General features: G+C 38.4%; 1 protein-coding gene across 2 annotated transcripts in view; it reads left to right on the forward strand.

Moving 5' to 3' along the window:
• Window positions 1-21,921, forward strand: part of NCK2 (NCK adaptor protein 2) — an 89,382-nt gene that overhangs the window by 50,868 nt on the left and 16,593 nt on the right. For both annotated transcript variants that reach the window (XM_048932471.1, XM_048932479.1), the window contains exon 3: window positions 3,198-3,439. In XM_048932471.1, coding sequence (XP_048788428.1) covers window positions 3,214-3,439 — 226 coding nt within the window. In that variant the 5' untranslated portion in view covers window positions 3,198-3,213. The remainder of the gene's footprint in view (window positions 1-3,197; window positions 3,440-21,921) is intronic.

Below are 21,921 nucleotides of genomic sequence, written 5' to 3' on the forward strand. Positions count from 1 at the left end.
TCTTAGCAGAAATGGGTTTTCTTGATACGGAAGAGTCATGTTAACATAGAGTCTGCAGGAACTGCAGTATTTTTGATTGTGCAGTCTAAAAGCAATATGCTTAGGAATTTTCACAATCTGAATGCATGTCAAATTTATATGGAATGCTTGAATGCTTCAGAAAATTGTAATGGTTTTGATTCCTTATGTTTTCTGCAGTTTTATGTCATTGCTTCTAATCCTTTGTTTTCTGCTATGTGGCAGAAACATTTCAAAACTTAATTCTACTGCCCCCCTCCTGGAGAACAAACGTGTCCTTATTCACATACAAGGAAATGTTAGCTCTGCAAATGTCACAGGAAGAACTGTATTGTCCTTCATGGAGCCACTTGAATGAAGTAACTATTAGGAAGTAATTTTAAGAAGTTCAACCCTGATCCCTCACGTTAAAAAAAAAAAAAAATAATAATAATAATAAAATCTTCTGTACGGCTTTAAGTAGGCAGATGTTTAACTGCAGATATATGGTACATTTTAACTTTATATAAAGAAGGAGTCTCCTGTTGGATAGGAATGCTTGTGCTATTGACATTAAGCAAAACCGCAAACGTAGTGTAGTAGTGCATTGGCTCTGTATGAGATGCCATCTGAGAACCTTGGATCCCCTATTTTTCTGCAAAAAACTGTAACACAAGGGTCTGCTTGTGTCATGACATCATTTCTCATTCAGAGTGGTAATTTTATGTAACAACAGGCTGCAATTGTGGAAATCAGGTAGCTCAGGCTCCCTGTCCTGAGGGAATTTCTAAGGACCACACAGTTGATGTCATCAGCCGTGACATATGTTTGTATATTTTTCTTCCGGTGCCTCTGTCCTTGTACAGCACTTTGGAGAAAAGCTTGATGACTCTTCCCATGAGGGGCTGCTTTTTTTTTTCCCCTTAGATTTAGAGTTTATTGGTTCTCTATCAGTCATTAGTCAAATGTTATGCCTAGTGTGTTATTTACTAGCAGCTTAGTGGGTAGTAATGGTGATGGAGGACTAGGTGATCGTGTAGGTCCTTTCCATCCTTGTGATTCTATGATTTTCAATTAACAGCTTGTAATACAGGTAGATAGTTTTAATCTGTTGGTGTTGTAAAAAAACCTTTTTAGAATTGGAAGCTGCACGTAGTGACACCATCAGCCAACTAACTGATAGTGTTCTTCATGCTCTCCATATCCCCAGGAATAGCGTGAATTGACCGTTTTACAATTGCTGGCATAAAATGAACCAATCTAAATTGAAGAGAGATTATATTGACAACACTGGCATCCAGAACGTGCTTGTTTGTAGTCTCCCCCTGGCTACATCAGCATATCGATTTGTAGGCTATCTGCCCATTTCATGTGAGTCGGAAAGCAGGGCGGTTTATTGGAGATTGCATTCCGAAGCTCGGGCTCTCCTATGTCTTTGTCAGTGTCAGACAGGATTGCTGTTTTAAGGGGAGGAATTTTTTTTTTAAAGGTATAATGACTTTTCTTGTAACACCAATTCTACCTGCATATATCGCAGGCATTTTGAACTGTCAGAGCTCTTATTCTCCTCTGTTGTGCAAAACATTGCAACTTTCTGAATTCATCTTGGGGCTGTCAGCACTGTACGCCTATATTCAAATTGAGTTTTCAACTACTTTATGTTCCTCTGCATTTTCTCGTTGGAAATGGAGAAATCATGTGCGCTTACAGATTGCAGGTGGAATCCTTTCTGAATGAAGTGGTGTGCATAGCTTGCATACTGAACAGAACAGTTTCTGAGTGAGGTAATGGTGTTTAAAATCTCTGTTAAGGCACTCTGGATCCCTCTGGCCCCAAGGCTGTGGCCAGGTGGCTTCTGGAGATTCCCAGGAAGGAGTGCTCTGTACGGGACCATGCAGAAGTGCGCCTGATGTTCAGAAGAAACCTCCCTTTTGTGCTAGGTTGTACATATGGTCCTTGCACTGAGCACCACTGAAATGAGCCTAGCTGTGCCCTCCCGTCAAGTTTTTATAGACATTGATGGCCCTGGGCCTCCTCTTCTTCAGGATGAACAGGTCCAGCTCCTTCAGCTGAGGCGCTCCAGGACTTCCATCGATTCAGGGACACCGTTCCTGGAAGTGTTTAACAGGCATGTGGATGTGGGACTCAGTAGGTTAGGCTGATTGTTGAACTTAATAATCTTCAAGTTCTTTTTCTCCCATGCAATTCTGATTCTAATGTAGAGGATAAAATTAACTCTGTTTTGTTTGGCATTATAAAATATATTAGAATGTCTGTGGTACTGACATTGCTTGCTGTTGTATTTGCTGGCTGTCATGGAGCTACGTTGTTTCTGGTAATTACCTGATGTGTAGAAGAATGTGGAGGCATGCGATTGTCTTCGTGCAACTGGCACATAGCTTCCGAAAAGGTAGTTTGTGCTAAAGGGATAAGTAAAAAAGATTGCTAGATGTTTGCTCTGGAGAAGTACAGTGAAGGGAAGAAATTGAGGAACATCCAGAATGCAATGGGTGTTATTCTCCACCCAGCACAGGACTGGAGTAAGCTAGTCTTGTCCTGGCAGCAAAGACAAAGCAAATGCTTCTTCTAAAACTATGCTTATGTGCTCCCTTCCAGTATATTCTGCACCAAGGCTTATGGGAGCAGTACCCTCTTGATGGCAGGGATTTCTTCATTGAATTATGTTACTTACTGAAGCATTTTTAACTTCCTACTATAGATGGATAACTTTGAATGCAGAAGACTTGCAAGTAATCTGTCTATATGAGTGTGAGTATAGGATTTATGTATTAAGTATCATAACCAGGATGGAAGGAAATGTTACTGTTTGTTTTTTTTCTCACTTTGAGTGCTAACTTCGGCATAGTTTTATAACGCTATATGCAAAAAACTAAATGGGTTTTATAACTTCTACTGCATTAATGTATATCTGAACACTGTTTCATATACATACAGAGGCAATCTTATGACTAGACTTTATTATCAAGATGTTTTTATACTTCAGTGGCTGAAAAAGCAACAAAGGTTACCGACTTTCCTTATTTTTAAAGAAGGGATATCATTCTGAGATTTATTTTCTCTATTGCACTTCCTCATTTTTCCTTTCCCCTTTCTTGCATATTTCAGAACTGCTTGAAAAATTTGAGCAAGACTTACAGGATATAATTGATTGGTGAATGTGTTTTAATATTTCGTTGCAGAAGGACTCCATGAAAGATGACAGAAGAAGTTATTGTTATTGCAAAGTGGGATTACACTGCACAGCAGGACCAAGAACTTGACATCAAGAAAAATGAGCGTCTTTGGCTATTAGATGATTCCAAGACATGGTGGAGGGTAAGAAACGCGGCCAACAGAACGGGATATGTGCCATCAAATTATGTGGAGCGAAAAAACAGCTTGAAGAAAGGTTCTCTGGTTAAAAATCTAAAAGACACGTTGGGTAAGTCCTTTTCTGTTTCTGAAGTCTAATACGCTTGATGTGCATCAGATTGGGAATGCGTGTAAATACTTTTTTTGATTTTCTTTCAGTGATGTGTTAGATAATGACTGAGAGAGGGGAGGAGGGAGGGAGTAAGGGTAGAGGAGGATGGTGTGTAACCTGTTTTTCTCATGTCATATAAAGGAATGTAAGATTTTACTTTTGTTCCAGATTGTCAAGGGTTATGTATTTTCAGTGGTTGAAGATCAGTGTTTTCACCGTGTTAGGAACTGATGAGACTTCTCCTCATGCCAGTTCCTCTCAGAAATATGAGGGTATAAATGGGTTGTTCGGCATTGCTGTGATAGCAAAATTCAGTCACTTCATAAATGGGGTTATGTGGTGTGGCTGTGTGCAGTGTCAAGGGGTTATGCTTCTGTTGTCTGATGTGATGATCCTTCTGCTTACAAGCTTAGTGTGTGCTTTGTGTTTTATGTTTGAATTCTTTTTTCACAAATGTATCATCAAGTAACATAACTTTGAAAAACTGATTGCATTTGGAAGAAATATATTTGGAAGTCAAAGTAGATGAGGGTTTTTTGTTATTTTTGCAATGATGTTAGTGACTTATTAAGTTGTTGAAAAATAAAGGGTTATGCATATGGTTTGTTAAGGTTAAACATAATGATAAATGGTCAGATTGCTTATAGAGGCTCAAAAAACTGCTAGTTGGTGCTTTTGGATGTAGTGAACAGAACAATATGCATGGAGGTGTTTTGGGAGTGTTTTTACTTGTTGTTTGGCTTCTTACCTGTGATTTGCAAACTCTTATGTAGAGGAAACTCATTCTGCTTCATTTTTATGTAGAAAATACCAACTCAACAGAAAAATCAGAATTTGGGATTAAACTTGTTAGAAAACAAAGAAGTTCCCTTAGAAGTATCATGGTCATTGCTCATATAGTTGTATTTCAGGTGTTCTGTGTGAGTGTTGTGTCAAATGGAGCTCTTGGTCCCTTTCTCATTGCTATGTTACCCACTGCTGAGCTGCAATAAAGAACATGGAAATTGAGGATAGCAGAATGACAGGCAGTCAAACAAGGTTATAACCAAATGTAAAGGGGATAATGTTTAAAATAATAGGCCTTTCTGCAGTTTTTCTTGGATTGGAATGCCAGATAATTATGCCTCTTCAGAGATCTGTACGAAGAATAAGTTCCAAGATAAATTAACTAGTTAAGATCAAAATCCAAATTGTAATTTTAAGCTCCTTTATATAGACTTTGTTTATATATATATATATATATATGTACATACTCTAAAATTATTTTATGAAAAAGTTGCCCTTCTGTTGTGATAATGCATCAAGTGTTTGTGTAAAAATGTGGAAAGCACTTACCTAAATAAACAAACTCTTTACATCCAACAGAAAAACAGGGAAGGAACTGGTGTCCTCACATATGTTCAAGGTTACCTCCTTGGCCCTCACAAAAGCTGTGTGCTTTTCACTGAACTACAGTGGTGACCAAAAAAAGCATGAAGCATGAGGAAAGCATGGTGGTTTTGTATATGAGCCTTTCCTCTTGTTGTGTCTTTCAGACCTTGACACACTGCATGCAGTTCTAAAGGACAATAGCTGCAATGTGTCAGTTTTTCTGTATGTCTTTTAATTTTTTCTGTGTATACTTCTGTTGAGGCTGTAAATGCCTCGTGACAAGACCCAGGTTTCTCTTTTGGAGAGACCACATGTATCTGCTAAGTGTTCAAGCATCTCTTGTGCTCATTTACGCTCCTACTTCCTGTGGTGATAAGAAACTGCCCAAGCCATTGATAACCCAAAGATCAGCTCAAGTTAAGTCTGACACCCTCTCACAAGCAAAAACACAGATGCTTGAGTATTTTTTCTTTATGGTTTAAGTAATGTGGACTGCTCAGTGTGGTGATGCTTAAGCTTGTCCTGTGTACCCGACCTATGTACAATTTTCCTTTTTCCTGTCCTGGGTTAGAGTTCCTCTGTGTAATTTTGTCTTTAAGCCTTGCATGTCTTACAGTTGTTTCCCACTTAGAACAAAGAGGAGGTGTGTCCTAACTTAGAGGATGCTTTGTGCTGAGTAAGCAGCAAGAATGTAATCATATTTATTTATTTAGTTGTTTGTTTGATACTTATGTTCTCCATATAGAAATAAGAAAATTCTTCTAAGATCACAAAAAAAAAATTAAAAGCTCACTAATCCAGTATAGATGGGAATTGGTGGTCATGAGTGTTAGCCCTTAAACCTCAAATTACAAGCTATCACCACAATAATAGTGGTCGGGGGAATGGGGTGAAAGAAAATGAGTTATTTAACAATCAATAAGTCAAATACTAATCTTATGGAATCGCCAGAGACAAATTGCAGGTCCTTAGCTGCTTTCTGTGGCAAGGGTAATGGTCTTTTAAAGAGAGTGACCACAGAGTTGTGCCTGGATCCACCTTTGGAACTGCAGCACTCCAGCAAGCTGTTGATCCTATGGAGATCTGCTTCTCCCTATCTCTTATTTAATTGATACCGTAACCATTTAATTAATGGTCACTGTAGTTCGCTGTTGAAGATGCAGCAGCTGAGTAATTTTTCATCCATGTGATGTGTGTTCTAATGAAAGCTTATGATACCAGTTAATATGATGGTATGCCATATAGAAAAGCCAAGTATGCTGTGGAAGCTTCATTAGCTATTTGCTGTTGCCTGTATCGAGAACATTTTTAATCTCATCAGAAGATGAACTCGTGCTTGTTTGGTGAAAACTGGTTTCCTAAAATTGTTGACTGTCGTTAATTGAATTTCAGACCTTTTAATAATTTTTAATTGAATCCCATCAGCTTTCCTGTTGTTTGGCTTGGGGTTCAAGGGAGGTTAATGAGCTCGTATGTACCTGGAACACGCAGCTTGCTATTCCAAGATAGTTGCCCATTTTCAGCACAGTGTTGATCTTCTGGAATTTCCATTGTAGTTTGCAAAAAAGAACATTGGCAAATAAAACATGTTCAGAGCCAGCTCTTTTAAATGCATTGAATGCAAATTAAAAGGCTGATTAACACTTGTTAGCATATGTTCATTAAATCAGTTACTTCTGGACTGAAAACAAGCTCACCTGGAGTCCCAGATGACCTCCACCAACTCTGAAGTATGCTCTTGTATTGTCTTACTCTTTTTGCAAAACAATAGTCTTCTCTGCGCCATTAACTTTATTTTCTTCCTTCTAAGGGCTTACTCTGTTGTTCTGTATCCTCTTTTAGTCCTTTCAACTGGGAATTTTTCCAAAACTACTTGCTTTCCTGAAGCGGCTTTGAGAGATTTGAACACTTGTTATTTTTGTGCTGATATCTGTTTGGTTTCATCACCTTTCTGTTTGATACTACTTCTGTATTCTTAAATCTCTTTTCTCAACTGAACTCTCCTAGACTCATAGCTACAACTGTCTGTTTTTAATGAAGAAAATGTAGAGCTTAGGCCACCAACTAAGTATTTTAAATGATTCAACTTCATTCTCTTTTTTGTCTTAACTAAGCGATACTGAAAGTAAAAAGCTAATGGCAATTTAGCCATTTTAAATTGCAGTCTTCTGTTTGCTCATATTGAATGAAATCTGGTAATTATTACTATTCTTTAGGCAAAAACCAGTTTTCCAGGCCTGTGATTAAAATTTCATCTTCATTCATTATAATGAAGTTTAAAATAGTTCCAAGGAAACTTGAAACATTGATTCTTTTGCGGGGAGGATATTTTTTATGCATTTCAGTTAAGTGCTAAATGAAAGACCTCCAGCATACATCTCCCAAGCAGAGAACTTCTGTAACAGTTATTGCCACGTGTTGGGATCCTGGTGCTGGCAGGATCTGAATGGATGCTTGCCATTACTGCCCCAGAGCTGCCTCTGACATCTCTGCATCCATGACCAAAGGATCCCATTTCTGCAGCAACAGTGGTATGCCTGCTTCTTCATCTCTGTCCTACTGCATAGAAATATTACCCAAAGAAAGCAAAAACATTTGAGAATATGCTTGTAACAAAAATAAAAGCCCTACATTTTTTCATTACAAGTCATTTTCCTACCACCGCTACGGCTCCTGAGACAGCAGTGTGCGAACGGTGAGCAGTGAGAGGAGTCTTGAAACGCTGTGCTGGTGCTTATTTATGTCTGTGATTTTTCTGACAATCGCTTTTGCTTCTCAACCAGTACTGTGTGCTGGTAGTTTCTTAAAGGTGTCCCATCTTACTCCCTTTAATAAACAATTGCATTTAAAGAACAAACAAACCTTTTAAAGACACTTCAATTTTTGATATTTTTTTAGCAGATATCCAACAAAAAGAAAAAGTTTATTAGCAGACACTAAAAGTACAGGAGTTGTTTACAATGTAGGAACAAAAGAAACACTCTAGAGGTGAGTGCTGATAGTGATGGCAGATAACTTGATGAGATATCACAGAAGTGTTCAAGCTGTACAAAACTCCTCACGTTTCTTCTTTATTAAGCTTTTATACATCAGCAAAATATTTCAGTAACTTTTTCAGATGCAATTCACTTGTTATATTTCACAGGGAAAGGAAATGTTGTCAAATGAGATAGAGAGAAAACAGTCCTTATTTGCATCGCTGTTCCTCTAGAGTTACTTCAGAGTGTTGAGTGTAGAGAAGCAATTTCCTGTGTTTATGAACCTCTGAGTTGTTTACCTTGATCAATCTGTAGATCCCTGCTTTGGTTCCTGACTGCTTGTATATTGTTGTTTCCAGAAATCATTGGTTTTACACCTTTTTTCTCTCCAGTGTATTTTTCCTTTCATTTATTTCTGTACATTTATATGAAAAGCTTTTATTCCCACTTTCATATTTCACATTTTCCCATGCAAGAGCAAATTAATACCATTTCTACCGTGTGTTTCCAGTAACTAGAAGGGAGAGCTGGTTCTTTTTCTTTAAACACTAGCTCTAGTAAAAAGCTGAAGTACAGAATTTCTAACGTATTGTTTCTTCAATATTGGAAAACACTGTTCATTGAGAGGCTCTGCTTACTCCTTTTTGATACGTTTCAACTCCAAAGCTAAATCATTACCATCCTATCTTTGCATAATATGGTCATGAAAACTAATTCTGCCAGTAAGTCATCAGTCTTTAAACTCTGTGTGGGTTAGTGGGTTTTATTTCTTGTTCTGGCTTTGAGGATTTGAAAAAAAAAGACCTCGGGTAGTTCTGTTGTGTTATATCACACTTATTTTTTTTCTACCCAGCTTCTTAGAAATGCCAGTAGCAGCCAAACGTTTTGTCAGTGAGCACGTGCCTGCTTTTTTGTGTGTGTTTGATTATTCCCATGTCTACCTTCTGACAGCCATCGTCTGTTCTTTGTGATCAGCCAGGTAGGCTGCAGAGTTTTAGGCCAAAACACCTTTCAGAAGTTTGACCCTTCTTGACTACAAGGTTTCAGCAAACATCTCCTCCATCTGTACTTAGATCTCATGTAAAAATTTGTGGCCCTACATGATTTGTTCTAGCTTCCATCTGGCTGTCACTTTGTGTAACTCTTTCTGCTAGATTTAAGAGCTGTGTACTAACAGACAGCTCTTCTTTGTTCATGGTGGTGTTCTGACATTGATAACATCGTGCCTAAATCTTTTCCTGAGTGCAGAAAGTAGATTGCTACTTAAATATTTCACAGGTGAAATTTGCTTACTTTCACTCTTACTGTGTTTTTTACCTGAAATTTTCCCAGTTCTTTACAGCACTATTTTAAAAAATGTAATCATGAGAAATATGCATAGTATTTCTGTCACAGTTTTGGCTATAAATTGTCTTCCATAAACTTGGCTTAATAAATTTGTGTTCATTTATCTGCAAACTGTCATAGGTCTATTAGCTTCACTATTGTGGAAAGCACATTGAATTGGTAATACGACAGGATGATCAAGTACCATTTTGAAAATATTTTTATTTGTTCTTAATTAGTTGTTGTCAAATTCAGTGTTTTCTGGACACCTTCTGGGTGTTAAATTTATTACAGACTAAAAGAGCAGTGGCTGTAAGAATAAATACATTCTTACTGTATAATAAAGTCATTGATGTATGTCACAATCTCTTAAACCTTATGGAGTGCATTTTAATAAAATACCCCCGCCTTGTAAGGCAATGTGCATTATTTTTATATTATATTAGAACTTTGAGTTTGTTGTGCAGCTTCCTTATTGCAGACCTGTAAGCAATGATAGTCATTTATTAAATCTGTTTAGGTTTAGGTTCTGTGGCTTTTTTTGTTTTTCATAAAAGAATGTTCTGAATTTTGTACAGTGCGTAGCTACTTCTCATGGTGTTAAATCGTATATAAAGATTTCAAAGAAAGAATGATAGGAAGTCTTTTGTTTAGCCAAGCATTTGTGCTATTTCCCACAGCCTTCAGCCAGAGAAACTGCCTGCTTGTGGCTCTCATGGATGTACTGTTTGCTAAGTGGGGAACAGGCTGGATGACTGGGCACAGAGTGTTGTTGTGAATGGAATTAAATCAGATTTGCTGCAGTAACAAGTGGTGTTCCCTAGGGCTTGGTACTGGGGCCATTCTTGTTCATCTTCTTTACCAGTGATCTAGATGTGAGGGTCAGTTGCGTCCTCAGTAAGTTTGAGGACAACATTAAGTTGGGCAGGAGCATTGACCTACTTGAGCATAGGAAGGCTCTGCAGGGGGAACTGCATGGGCTGGACTGATGGGCTGCATCCAGTTCTGTGGCATTCAGCAAGAATAAATGCTGGCTGCTGCCCTTGAGTCACAGCAACCCCATAAAGTGGTATAGACCTGGGGAAGAGCGGCTGGAAAGATGCCTGTCAGAAAAGAACCTGGGGGTGCTGGTTGGCAGCTGGCTGAACACAAATCAGCACCGTACCCAGGTGGCCAAGAAGGCCAGCGGCATCTGAACATGCATCAAAAATAGTATGGCCAGAAGGACAACGAAATTGATTTTCTGTCTGTATTCAGCACTAGTGAGACTGCACCTCAAGTGCTGCATCCAGTTTTGTGCCATTCAACACAAGAAGGGTATTGAGTTGCTCAGTTGTGTGTGGAGAAGAGTAGTGAAGCTGGTGAAGGGTCTAGGAAATGAGTTACGAGGAGAGACTGAGAGAACTGGGCTTGTTGAATCTGAAGAGGAGGCTGAGGGAAGGTCTTATTTCTCCACAACTATCTGAGAGGAGGCTGTAGTGGGGAGAGTGTTGGTCTTTTCTCAGGTGACGCGTGATAGGATGTGAGGTAATGACCTCAAGATGTTCCAGGGGAGATTTGGATTGGATGCCAGGAAGAATTTTTTCATGTAAAGGGATGTCAGACGTTGGAACAGGCTGCCCTTGGAGGTGGTGAAGTCCCAGTCCCTGGGGGGCGTTTAAGAGAGGTTTGGGCTTGGCACTAAGGGACATGGCTTAGCAGCGGACTTGGTAGCGTTATGTGGATAGCTGACATGATGATCCGAAGGGACCTTTCCAACTTCAGTGAGTCCATAATTTCTGTGAAATATCTCTAGCTGAAATTAACAGTACAATCCTCCTCTAGGAATACAACGGAACTTAAAATATTTTTCCTATATTGCTCCATGTTTCTTCTAAGCTTTCTAGTTTATAAAAAATTGTAGGTATGACAATAGTGACATGTCTGTCATGTCTCTTGGAAGACTGGATGAGTTTGTGTTGACACTTATAAGCAACATCTATACTGAAATTTAGTTCATGTTTATATAGAGGAATTAGTCAAAGTTCTCATACACAGTACAAATTGATCCTAAGCTTTCCAGAAGCTTTGTATTAATACAGTTTATTTCATAGTTGCATTTGATCAACAAAAGCGCTTCTCCACTGGTCCACATCCTGTTTTTAAGTTCAAAAGTCCTGTTTTTAAGCTCAAAATAAGATGGCAAAAGTCTTCATTCTTGATGATGATGATGAAATTGAGGAATGTGATTTTTGTGGTGCTAACAAAAGCTGATGATAACTGTTTAAGTGTGATTTCTTGGGAGGTTGAACAACTGCCTTTTTACTGTCTTCAGAGCAATAATAAGTCAGTCTGATAGTGGATTGCTGTTACTAGATGCCAAGAAGACAGAAAGGGTGTATGCTCTCAGGGATTTCGTATTCCCAGTGTTATGTTTCTTCTGTTCTATAGCATTCAGGTTTAGTAAGTAGTGGTGCTAATGCCACTGGAATGGTATGACAAGGAATTCAACTGCTTTTCTTCTTCCTGGAAATATGTCTGCCTTATGACCCATCATCATTACCTAGATCTGGGTTAATCTGCTTTCTGCAGTCCACTGATGATCTTTGAAGGTGTAGAGATGTTTAATAGCAGTATTTCTGTCGTTGGAGCGTAATACAGGAAGATTCTGTTGACAAGGTAGGGCCTGCTATCTCAATTTTGATTATATATGTATGTATAAATAATAGCAGGGGAATTTAATCATTCTGAATTGGTGTTACATTATGTATGCTAAAGTAATAACCCAGTATATGCAAAAGAAAGTTGCACGCTTATGGTTATGGGCATGTTGTATACCTCTAAAGTTTATGTAACTTTTATGTCTGGTAAGCTTTATCCAGTAAAAGCAGTATTAAACAAATTGTCTGTGTTCTGAGGAGCTAAAACTAGACCTTCTCAAAAATACTATGTTATAATTTCTAAAAGAACTTGTGCTAAAAAGGCAAAAAAAAAAAAAGTTGAAATAGCGAAGCAGGCTAAGGGGAGAAAAACACCAAGCGTCGTTTGGTAATGCTGCTGCTTGTTCTCAATAAAGACTTGCGGTGCCGGATGTGTACAGTAAGCCTTTTATCTGATCCTAGGTGTGAAGTCAGAAACGGCGGTCATGAAAGCAGAACCTGCTGCTTCTTGCAGTGTCCCTGAAACACAGCTTGGCTGTTATTTCAGTTTTCAGTTGCGCATATTACATTCTGTTGAAAGTTTCTTCTATGCAGATTATTTATTGGGATGGATTATTTAAAGGATTTGCTGCTTTAATAACTTGGGGAGAAAAAAACCAAAACAAACAAAAAAAAGACAGGAATGTGTCCTACCTTTTGGCAGATTTTTTCCTGTCTAGTTGCAGTGAAATGTTGCAAGGCTGAGGGTATAAAGAAACCTTTGCTTGTTTAGAAAGAACGCTTTCTTTGTACTGGAGGCTTTGTGTAATGGGGTCTTCCCCTCCCCCTTCTCGGCCTGTGTGCTTGTGCTTGGAGGTGCAGTTTGACACTTATGTACTGCAGAACAGTCCTTCGGTTTGGTTGTAACCACACTTTGCAAAGATAAGACGATCACCTGAACTATGCATGGCTGCATGTGGTGCTTTCTTTTGGTGATGTTACTGCCCTCAGCTGTTGCAGTCTGAGGGTCTTGGTTTTGCTTCTTGATTAGCCTCTGATGTTTTAACATGTACTTGTGTTTGGCCTTGTATGTCTCATTTTAAGTTCTAAGTACTTTCGTAGTTTCCTGTTCAAGAATCATCCCACTGCCACTGGGTTTTCCTGAACCCTCTTGCAGCCTGTACTTGGCTTGCTGCACATATCTGTGACCAACACATGCACTGAAGTAACATGGCTGGCAGAAGAGGTACACACAGAGTGCTTTCACACACAGTACACTCGCTGATACCACTTCTGAAGAATTTTGGTGACTCAGAGGATGAACTGTTCTTCTGTATTGACATGGCAATGGCTGCTCTTTCTACTGAAAGCATTGTGGGAGGATTTCCTCTGATTCAGATGCAAGTATTTCCTCCTGTGTGCATCCCCAAATAGTTCTTTCAATATCACTGGATCACTTCGGTGATTCCCTCCCCACCCCCCAGCCTGGCTGTTGAGCATTTCATCTTCCAGGGTCTCTCAGTTTCTGATCGGTTTCTACAGCTCCACTTTTAGAAGACCTGAAAGATACGCGGCCAGCTGGTGATTTATTTTCATACCACACAAACAAAACTTCTAAATTAGTACTCATGCCAAAAATCAATTAGTTTTGTCTTAGCATGTACAAGAGGAGATTTCCGTTCCTTCCCTGAGTCTCAAAGATGTTTCATTTTGTGGCATATGGCATTGAGCAGGAATCTCGATGCTGATAATGTATGCAGGCATCCAATGATTTAAAAACCCGCTATGCCAAAGACAGTGTCCACCACTTTTTAAATAATAGGATTCCTAGTGGCAAAGATGGCTTTCCTTGATAGTCATTTCAACAGTAAACATGACTGTTTGCTTTTAATTAGAATTGGGAAGACATGACTCTTATTTTAATGTTTTCTTAGAATGTTAGGGTTGCCTTGGGTTATTTTTACTTATCATGGCATGCTGCAGAACTCAGTGGGGTAATAAGATTACAATGTGGGTGGAAACATTTCTAAACTATTTCTGTTTGAAAGTAAAGACTATATGCAAAGTGTATTGTCTTTTCAATTTATAGACAGAAATTGGAACCACAGATCCAGATGACTTGGAGAAAGTCCATCCATTTTGTATGCCTTTTATACTCTATATGGGATTTAAAATCCCAGGGCTCTTTCAGTTTTGCCAGGTGAGACTTCTTGTATCTCACTTTTGCACTGGAGTAGGAAAATACATGAGACCATTCATGGAAGCTTTTGCCTCTTGTGTTTGGTGCCTTTGAAAAACTGTGTAACTCCATGTAGAACATGTTTCATCTAAACCTCTTGGCTCTGAAATGCTCTTGGTACAGGAAATTCATTATCTGGCAGTGAAATTTGAATGTACTTTTCCTAGTATAGATAAGCACGTTTAACAATATCTGAATTACAGGAATTAGCGTAGTAGTTGTTTTTAATGCAGTTGTTGAGTTAATTTCTTATGGAAGTTTCTGTACCAAATAGAGGTTGCTATATGGGAAACTTTGACAGTACTTTTTCCTGTATTTGGAGGGGAAAAAAAAAAAAAAGCTAGTGATAAAGCAGCCTGGTTTTAGAAATGTAGAATTTTACTTTGACATTTAAAGAAGAGTTTCCATTTTCTGATTTTTTTTTTTTTCCCAGTGAGGCCTTTCTTCATATTGAGCTTCTTAAGGAGCATAAAAAAAAAAAAAAAAAAAAAAAAAAAAAAAAAGGCAAATCCAGGTGAAGTTTTTGTGGAATTTACAACAGTGTCCTTAGAGGAATAACGTTAATGGAGATCTTCTGAAGAACCGCGTGTTCTGTATGGACAGTCAGCCTTTGAGGGCTCTATCAGAAATCCGGTGTGGAGGTGTGGAGGCAGCGAAGAAGGGGTGGGAGGTTGCAGGCTGAAAATGCACAGACAGTTTTTTCTTTCCATGCAATATCAGAAACTTCAGTTTTCTGAATGCCCTTTTAATACTGATGCAAAACCAAGTTAGTTTAAATTTTTATATAAAAACTACTGACATAAAGCTGCGTAAATGTGTGATCTGTGTATTCCAGCTGTCAAAAAGTTACATATTTACTTCTGTTTTGGAAAAATTAAGTATTTTATTTAAATCTTTTTTTTTCTTAAGAATTTTCCTGAAAATTACTTCTTTCTTAGTATAATTCGTTTTTTGTTTAAGGAAGGCAGTGTACATTTTGCATACTTATTGGCTGTATGCATTAATATGTACTTATTCAGGCCCTTAGTCAAAGGAGATGAATAAATTATTTGGTAAACAGAAAAGGGCAATTGTTTTTACTCCGCATGTGTGAAACCACATGGAATTGCAGTCCTCTTAAAATACACAAAAAATCATTTTAAATACCTTTTAAAATAAGCTAAAATGTTGAATAAACAAAAATGGGTTTGATAAATTTGGTCCCTTCTGCTACGTCTAAGACAAAACGTTTAGTTAGTAAATTGAGTGGTAGTCTCTGGTACCTTCAAGGATTTAAGTGGAAGATCTGCCCTGGTTTTATATTTGACTAAAAGAGGACTGATTTCCATCTTAGTTGGAACTGATTTCTTAACTTTTTAATCACTGAAGTTGACTGAAATGTCTTTTCAAGAATATTTTACTGACTCTGTCAGTATATTGAATTATTTGTTAGCTGTTGTTCCAGGTATTTATACCAGGCATTCTGTTTGCACATTGGACTTAGTTGAATTATTCATCCTCATCCATGTTTTGCTTGAATAGTACATTTTTCAGCTCTTTCTGGCCCAGCTTCAATTTGAGTTATAATATGTTTACTTTTCAAGAAAAGCATTATTAAAAAAAAAAAAAAAAAAAGGATTAAAATGAAAATACTTTCTTAAAACATGTACAGTTCTCATATTTTTTTGAGGGTGGCTTCTGTGATCAGTTTTTAACAATAAAGCAAGCAGTACTGTTTAAAGGATTTTATTCTGAAAGGAGAGCACATGGATTGAAATACCTTTAAAGATGTATGAAGAATTTTACAAGTAAACTTTAAGATATTTTTTTTTTTAATTCAGAGAATTACTGGCAATGTGTAGAAATTTCAGTAACTGATTATTTGGAAAGCCAGTGAGAGATTCTTTCTTAATTTGTTTCTTTTCCTCTTAAATATACATAGGTTGCTCAGAAAGTAATGCCTTCTATTTACTTCCATGGAAATTACAACAGATACAAAGAGCGCAGTAACAGTATTTGATGGAACAAATTCTCAGCTATAAAACATACTTTTTTAACACAGTCACTACCATTAGCTATGCATTTTTGCCAGCACTAAACAAGAAATCTGCGTAACATGGTCACAAAAGCCTGCATAGCCATCCAGACAGTGGCTAGTCTTCAATGTCACTGTCACCACTGCTGGAATACACCACCCACTGCTCTGCTCACATCCTCTGTTTGATCTCCATAAATATTCAGGAAACACTGATGTATGTCAGTGAGTGCACTTTTTTCTGCATAGAGGAATTCAGTGACACACCTTTGTTTCATCTGCACTTCCACGTCAGACACCATTCTGTTAGGCTGCCCCTGTGCTGCCATCTGTCACACGGCAACAACATGCAAAGGAATATTAGTGAGAAAGTTCAGCCTCTACTGCCATCCCACCAACATCCACCTCTGGCACTGTGGGCCACCATCATAACACAGGGAGCATTTCTTTCAGAGCACCCATCGTATTTTCAGCTTGTCCTGCCTAATGTTTAAAATCTGTGTTTTAATATCCTACATGGGAGCCGTGGTGGAGTGGGTATGATTTAACGCAGTAGTTGAAGGACCATCTTCCATAATGGCTAGTTTTTTCTTTCTCTTTTCATACTTTATGTTTTAGTCAGTTTGATATTGAATAGCTGTGAGTGAAAATGTTGAAATTAAATACCTTTCTAAAAGCCGTTGTCATGAAGTTCGAATTAGCAAGTTGAGAAATAGCTCCCATCACATGAAATCATCAACTCATCTGGCCATGCAAACTACAGCTCTGGAATCTCAACACTAGTACTGATGACAACAGGGAACCAAGGAGAATTTTGATATTTGGCTGATACATCAAAATCAGTGGGGGGTTGTATTGATCCCGCTAAAATTATGCCAGTTTATGAGTAGCTTTTGACAGAGCCTTGCATAACGTGTTGATTTTTTGGGGTACGCGTGTGATTACTTAATCTTTGGTGGCAGAGCACTGCTGCCCAGAGGCTGTGGGGTCTCCTCCTTGGGGGATCTCCAGCATCCTTGCTACGGCCCTGAGCACCCTGCTCTGAGTGGCCCTGCTGGAGATGGGTGGGCATGAAGGAAACAGAGGGTCCTGCCAGTCTGTGATTGGTACATGATATTTGAAGACTGGCATTTAGTAGAAATCTAATCGTGTGGAGAAAGTAGATTCTGAGAACTCAGTTGTTTTCAGGCAGTGTGTTCTCAATTCGTTTCTGTTGTGGTTTTGTGTTTTTGTTTTTGGTTTTTTTTTTCATTTGTAGATTAGAAATAACTTACAGTAGAACAAGTGATGGAACTGGAAAAAAGAAATTCATCCTTTATTGCTTTCAGTATTTCAATAATAAGTTTCTGATGGTTTCTTAAATAATCATATGTAGCATATTTGGTGATGTCTCTTTCAAGGAGTTCTGGATTGAGGAATTCTGTTTGGAAACTGTTCATTGTTGCCTCTAATTTCTTGATACAATTTTCCTGTATTGCTGCTTTTTTCTTAAAGGCCTCTGTTTAGATTTGTGGATTTTTTTAATCCCATGAAGTTGATTTGATCATTAGTAAGCTACTGAATATAATTTTGCCCATGATATATGTATTGAATCAGAAAAGGCTTCAGAAAAAGTTGGTTGTAAGAATGTAGATGACACTGGTTTCATTTGCCTTTTTTTTTTCTTTTTCTTTTTCTTTTTTTTTTTCCCAGAAATGGGATTTGGGAATTGGCTGAAATTTTTACTATGCATAAGTGCATGCTATTCTTAAAAAGAACTGAACAAAATAATATGGAGTATTGATAAGCCTGTGGAGATCCATTACGCAGCCACATCAGTGAGTCTGCTCTTTTCACCCCTGGGGATGAAGAAAAGCAGTTTAAATGCAGAATGTTGAAACTTTCCAGTTTCAGGCAAGGACTCCAGCTTATGGGATGTGAAAGCTAGTAAATAAGTCTTACTGAAACTAAGCAAATATATCTAGTATTAGTAAATGGGCTTTTGTCTGGCAAAGATGGTGAAAAAACAAAATAGCAATTAGCAAATACAGTGTACATTTTCAGAAAGGTTTTTTTTTTTCTTCTTTTTTTTTGCCATGAGAATACAAGTGCTTTATGTATTCTAAGTATCTGATAAAGTAGAACTAAGTTTTAAACACAGTTAAACTTTTCTATCCCAAGCACCAGTAGTTTTCCAAGCCAAGCAGCGTGGTTTTAATGCCTTCAGTGGGGACTGGAGGAGAGAGAAATCCTCCTGTTGGTTTTAATAGGGGAAGGCTGGACTGCTCAGGTATGGAGCACCTCTGCTTTCTGTCAGCCAGCAAGGCTTTGGGCAGGGTGCTTGGCCAGGAGCAGCAGAAGAGGCTTGGGGAAGTGGCAGTGCCAAAGCATTGGGCCACAGGCATGAACAGGAGGAAATTCCCCTGTTGCAAAGTGTGGGCTGGGGCTGGAGAACCCGTGGTATTGCAACAGGGAGAAACTGGAAGTGAAAGGGTGCTTTCACAATGAGCATTTTGGAGACGGGAAGCAAATTCAAAGGAAACGGGTCTTCCTTAGTGCTGCTGCTTAGAATATAATCTGTGCTTAAAGCTGCAGCTGAGACATTGGAGGAGGGAAGGTAAGTTGAGAGGCACATTTCTAGGTCTCCCTGGCAGTACTTTGTTAGGGCCTCTGTAGAGAAAAGAAAGGTTTGCAGTGGATTGCTTTTGTTCTCTGGAAATGATGCTAACCAGTGGCTGGAATTTTTTTTTTTTGTATTGTTTGTTTTTTCCAGCAATACATCCAACCAAATATTAAACCCACTCACATTACTTGGCAACTTGGTAAGAGATAAAAATGAAATAATTTAGCATGGGCCAAGTATAAGTTATGAACAGAGTTCTTTCCTACCAGGCACCATAAGATGAAAGAGGCTTTCTGCTGCTTTGCATTCCATGTGCTCCCACTCTTTTTCCACTCACTTGAAAGCTAATCCATGGTTTTGGAATTTTCTTCACAACGATTAGTTGTGTAACCAAGGATTATGGGCTTTAGGTGAACTGTAACCAATGAATTGAACTGTGAACATGGGGTTGCCTTTCAATGCAAACATACCTGCTCGTGCAACCAAGACAGTGAGAGTGCTGAAATTACAGCTACAGTCACAAGTGTATTCAGCTCTTCCAGGTGTGCCCAAATGTTCTCTTTCCTACAAAATTCCTTACATGGTCTTCATTTGGTTTGGCAGTAGGAGTAGGGCAGTACCCTTATAAATAGTAATAAATGAAAAATTCTTGTAGTAGCAGGTAGAACTGTGCAGTATTTACTCTTTTAGATAGAGCTTCTGTAGATTGTAGGTTTTTTAATGGAGTTGTGATTTTTATTATAGATGTGTGTTATAAATTTCACAATTCTCACTTAATTGTTCCTTAGCTATGACCAGACATCCTACTAAATTATATTTTTAGACTTGTTTCCTAAGGAAATGAGGCTTGCACTAGTCATGCTGTCACAGTCAGCTGTCATTGTCCACCCATCTGTCTACCCTTGGTAACTGCCAATTTCAGGCAAACCTGACAGACTAGTGGAGGTAAAGGAACCACTTCTCTGCAGTTCAGGATCTAGGAGGGACACTGTCATGTTCCCCCTCTTGAGAGGAGCCTGGCGATCCCAGTGCATACCTACCTTGTGGGAGCCCAAGCAAGATGGGTATCACCAGGCAGGCAGCCAAAGCTGGCCGGGGAGGGCAGCACGTAGTGGAAGATAGAACAGGCTTCACAGGTGTGAAAAGAAGCTGATATGCAAAAGCAGTCATCTGATAAGGGGTGGCTGTAGCTGAGGGTGCTGCAGGAGCTGGCAGAGGCAGGGAGGAATGGTGCAGCAGGAGGTGCAAGGAGAAAAACAGGAACAGATTTCCCTGGTTCCGGATCTTACAACCTCACATTAAAATGACTGGTAGATTATGTTGTGCATACACTTCACTGAGCTTGGCTGCAGATGGCTCTCTGGATACTTCCTTATCTGAAGCTGTTTGGAAACCAGAACTTTGGTGCATGTCACTGGTATTCTGAAAGGTTCATTGTTATCACCCTTAAAAAGTTCAGTTACATTAAATATTAGAGCTCAAAGGGAGGAAGTCTGTGTATTTGCCTTTACCGATATAGAAATCCAGCCACATATCTGACTTTCCCTGCACTGTCATGGTTCGTTTTGAATGGGGAGGATGGAAAGGAATGCCTGAAATGTCAAGCACAGCATTGGAAAGTCTGTGGGAAAAGATGCAGCCTGTGAAACTCCAAGTAAAAGAAAGCGGCTGCATGATAACCTTTTCCTAAATCTTTACTCACCTTCGTTAGACTTCAAAGGTTGTTGTTTTTTAATTTGTTTTTACAGATGTGTTTTTTTTTTTGATGGTTTGTTGGCAAGTTTTGTCCTTTTTTTTTTTCTTTTTTTTTTTTCCTGTAGATGCTTCTGTTTATGACATTTCTCTTATCACATTACATCCCTTTATTTTTCATTACTCGGTTCTCTTTTTAACCAGTTGTGTTCTGGCCAGATGCTTCGTCAGCTGCTCCTTTTCTCAATTTTATTAGTTCTGCTGTAATCCAGGGCACAGCTCTTTATATCTCCCTAACAAAGCATAACAGAACCTGGGGTTTTAATTGAGAAAGTTCCTTTTTAGTATAAGGCTTATTGTAGGATGAATCCGCTGAGATGCAGTTGCTTGTTCTGCATGAAGTTGTAATGAGAATTTTCTAACTAAATGACCCTTAAGTTGTGTTTGTTTATATTATCCTAATTTAATGCTCCTTAATTCTCATACTATATACATCCTTGCCTTTTGGTTGAAAGTGATCTCTACACTGATGAAAAATTCCAGTAATCTTGGCAGAGATCAGCCCTGGCCAACTTTTGATTAAAGCTTGCTTGTCATAAAAGCACTGCTTTCCTGCAATTGTCTCCCCCAGCACAATAAGCTGGTCTCTGTCATTTTGTCTGAAAGGGCAGCCACAGGCTCTCAGTTCAAATTAAGTACTTAGAATTACATTAGGATGTAAGCAGGCTCCAACAGGAAGTAAGGAGCTGCTCGAGAAGGTCAGAAAACACTTAGGATCATTGGAATTTTCTGTAGTCTTCTGAGATGTTAAGGCTGCAGAAATTAGTGTATTTAACTCTTCTTGCATGTGACGTCGTTACCTCTGCAGTGTTTGTGTGCTGTTCAGCTAAACCTGCGAAGTGTGCCAGATAGCTGCACTAAACATACTTTTGAATTCTTGTATGTTAGCCCTGAAGTGGTCAGGCAGTTGCACTTGGATCTCTGTAGGCCCTTTTCAGCTGAGTTATTCTATTTAATACATTTGTACGTGTGTGTGTGTGTGTGCGCGCATACATGTAGTCTGTATATATATATATATATACACACTATATATATATATACACACACACTATATATACACACACTATATATATATACACATGCAGTATATACTGTAATACATTTTTCAGTGCTGCCGTGGCCCAACTAAAGTGTTCTGAATTGTTAAAATGAAATTGCATGCTTCTTCTAATAGGACTATTTAAAGAAAAAAGAACAAAGCCTCATTTTTTTCATTCATTTTCCTGTAATCAGTATGTATTCACAGTGTCTGAAGTGAATCTCTCTCCTCCCACCAAGGATCTAGATGAGAGAAAAGTGCAAAATCTGTGATTTTTACATTGTTTCTTTTTTTATTATTATTTTTTTTGCATTCTGTCCAATGCATGACATTTTGGATGTTGCTTACCTTGTGAGATTTCATCTTTTGTGTTATCTTCAGAACTTTTATAGCTGAATTTTAGAATAGATGGCTACTTATTAACTTCACCTTTTTGTTTATATATGAGTTTAAGCAGCCTTTGCTGCAGAAGTTTGAAAGTGAGTGGTGCAGCTTTTCCTC

This window comes from Lagopus muta, chromosome 1 (assembly GCF_023343835.1).
Source record: "Lagopus muta isolate bLagMut1 chromosome 1, bLagMut1 primary, whole genome shotgun sequence".
In the NCBI taxonomy this organism is placed as follows: Eukaryota; Metazoa; Chordata; class Aves; order Galliformes; family Phasianidae; genus Lagopus; species Lagopus muta.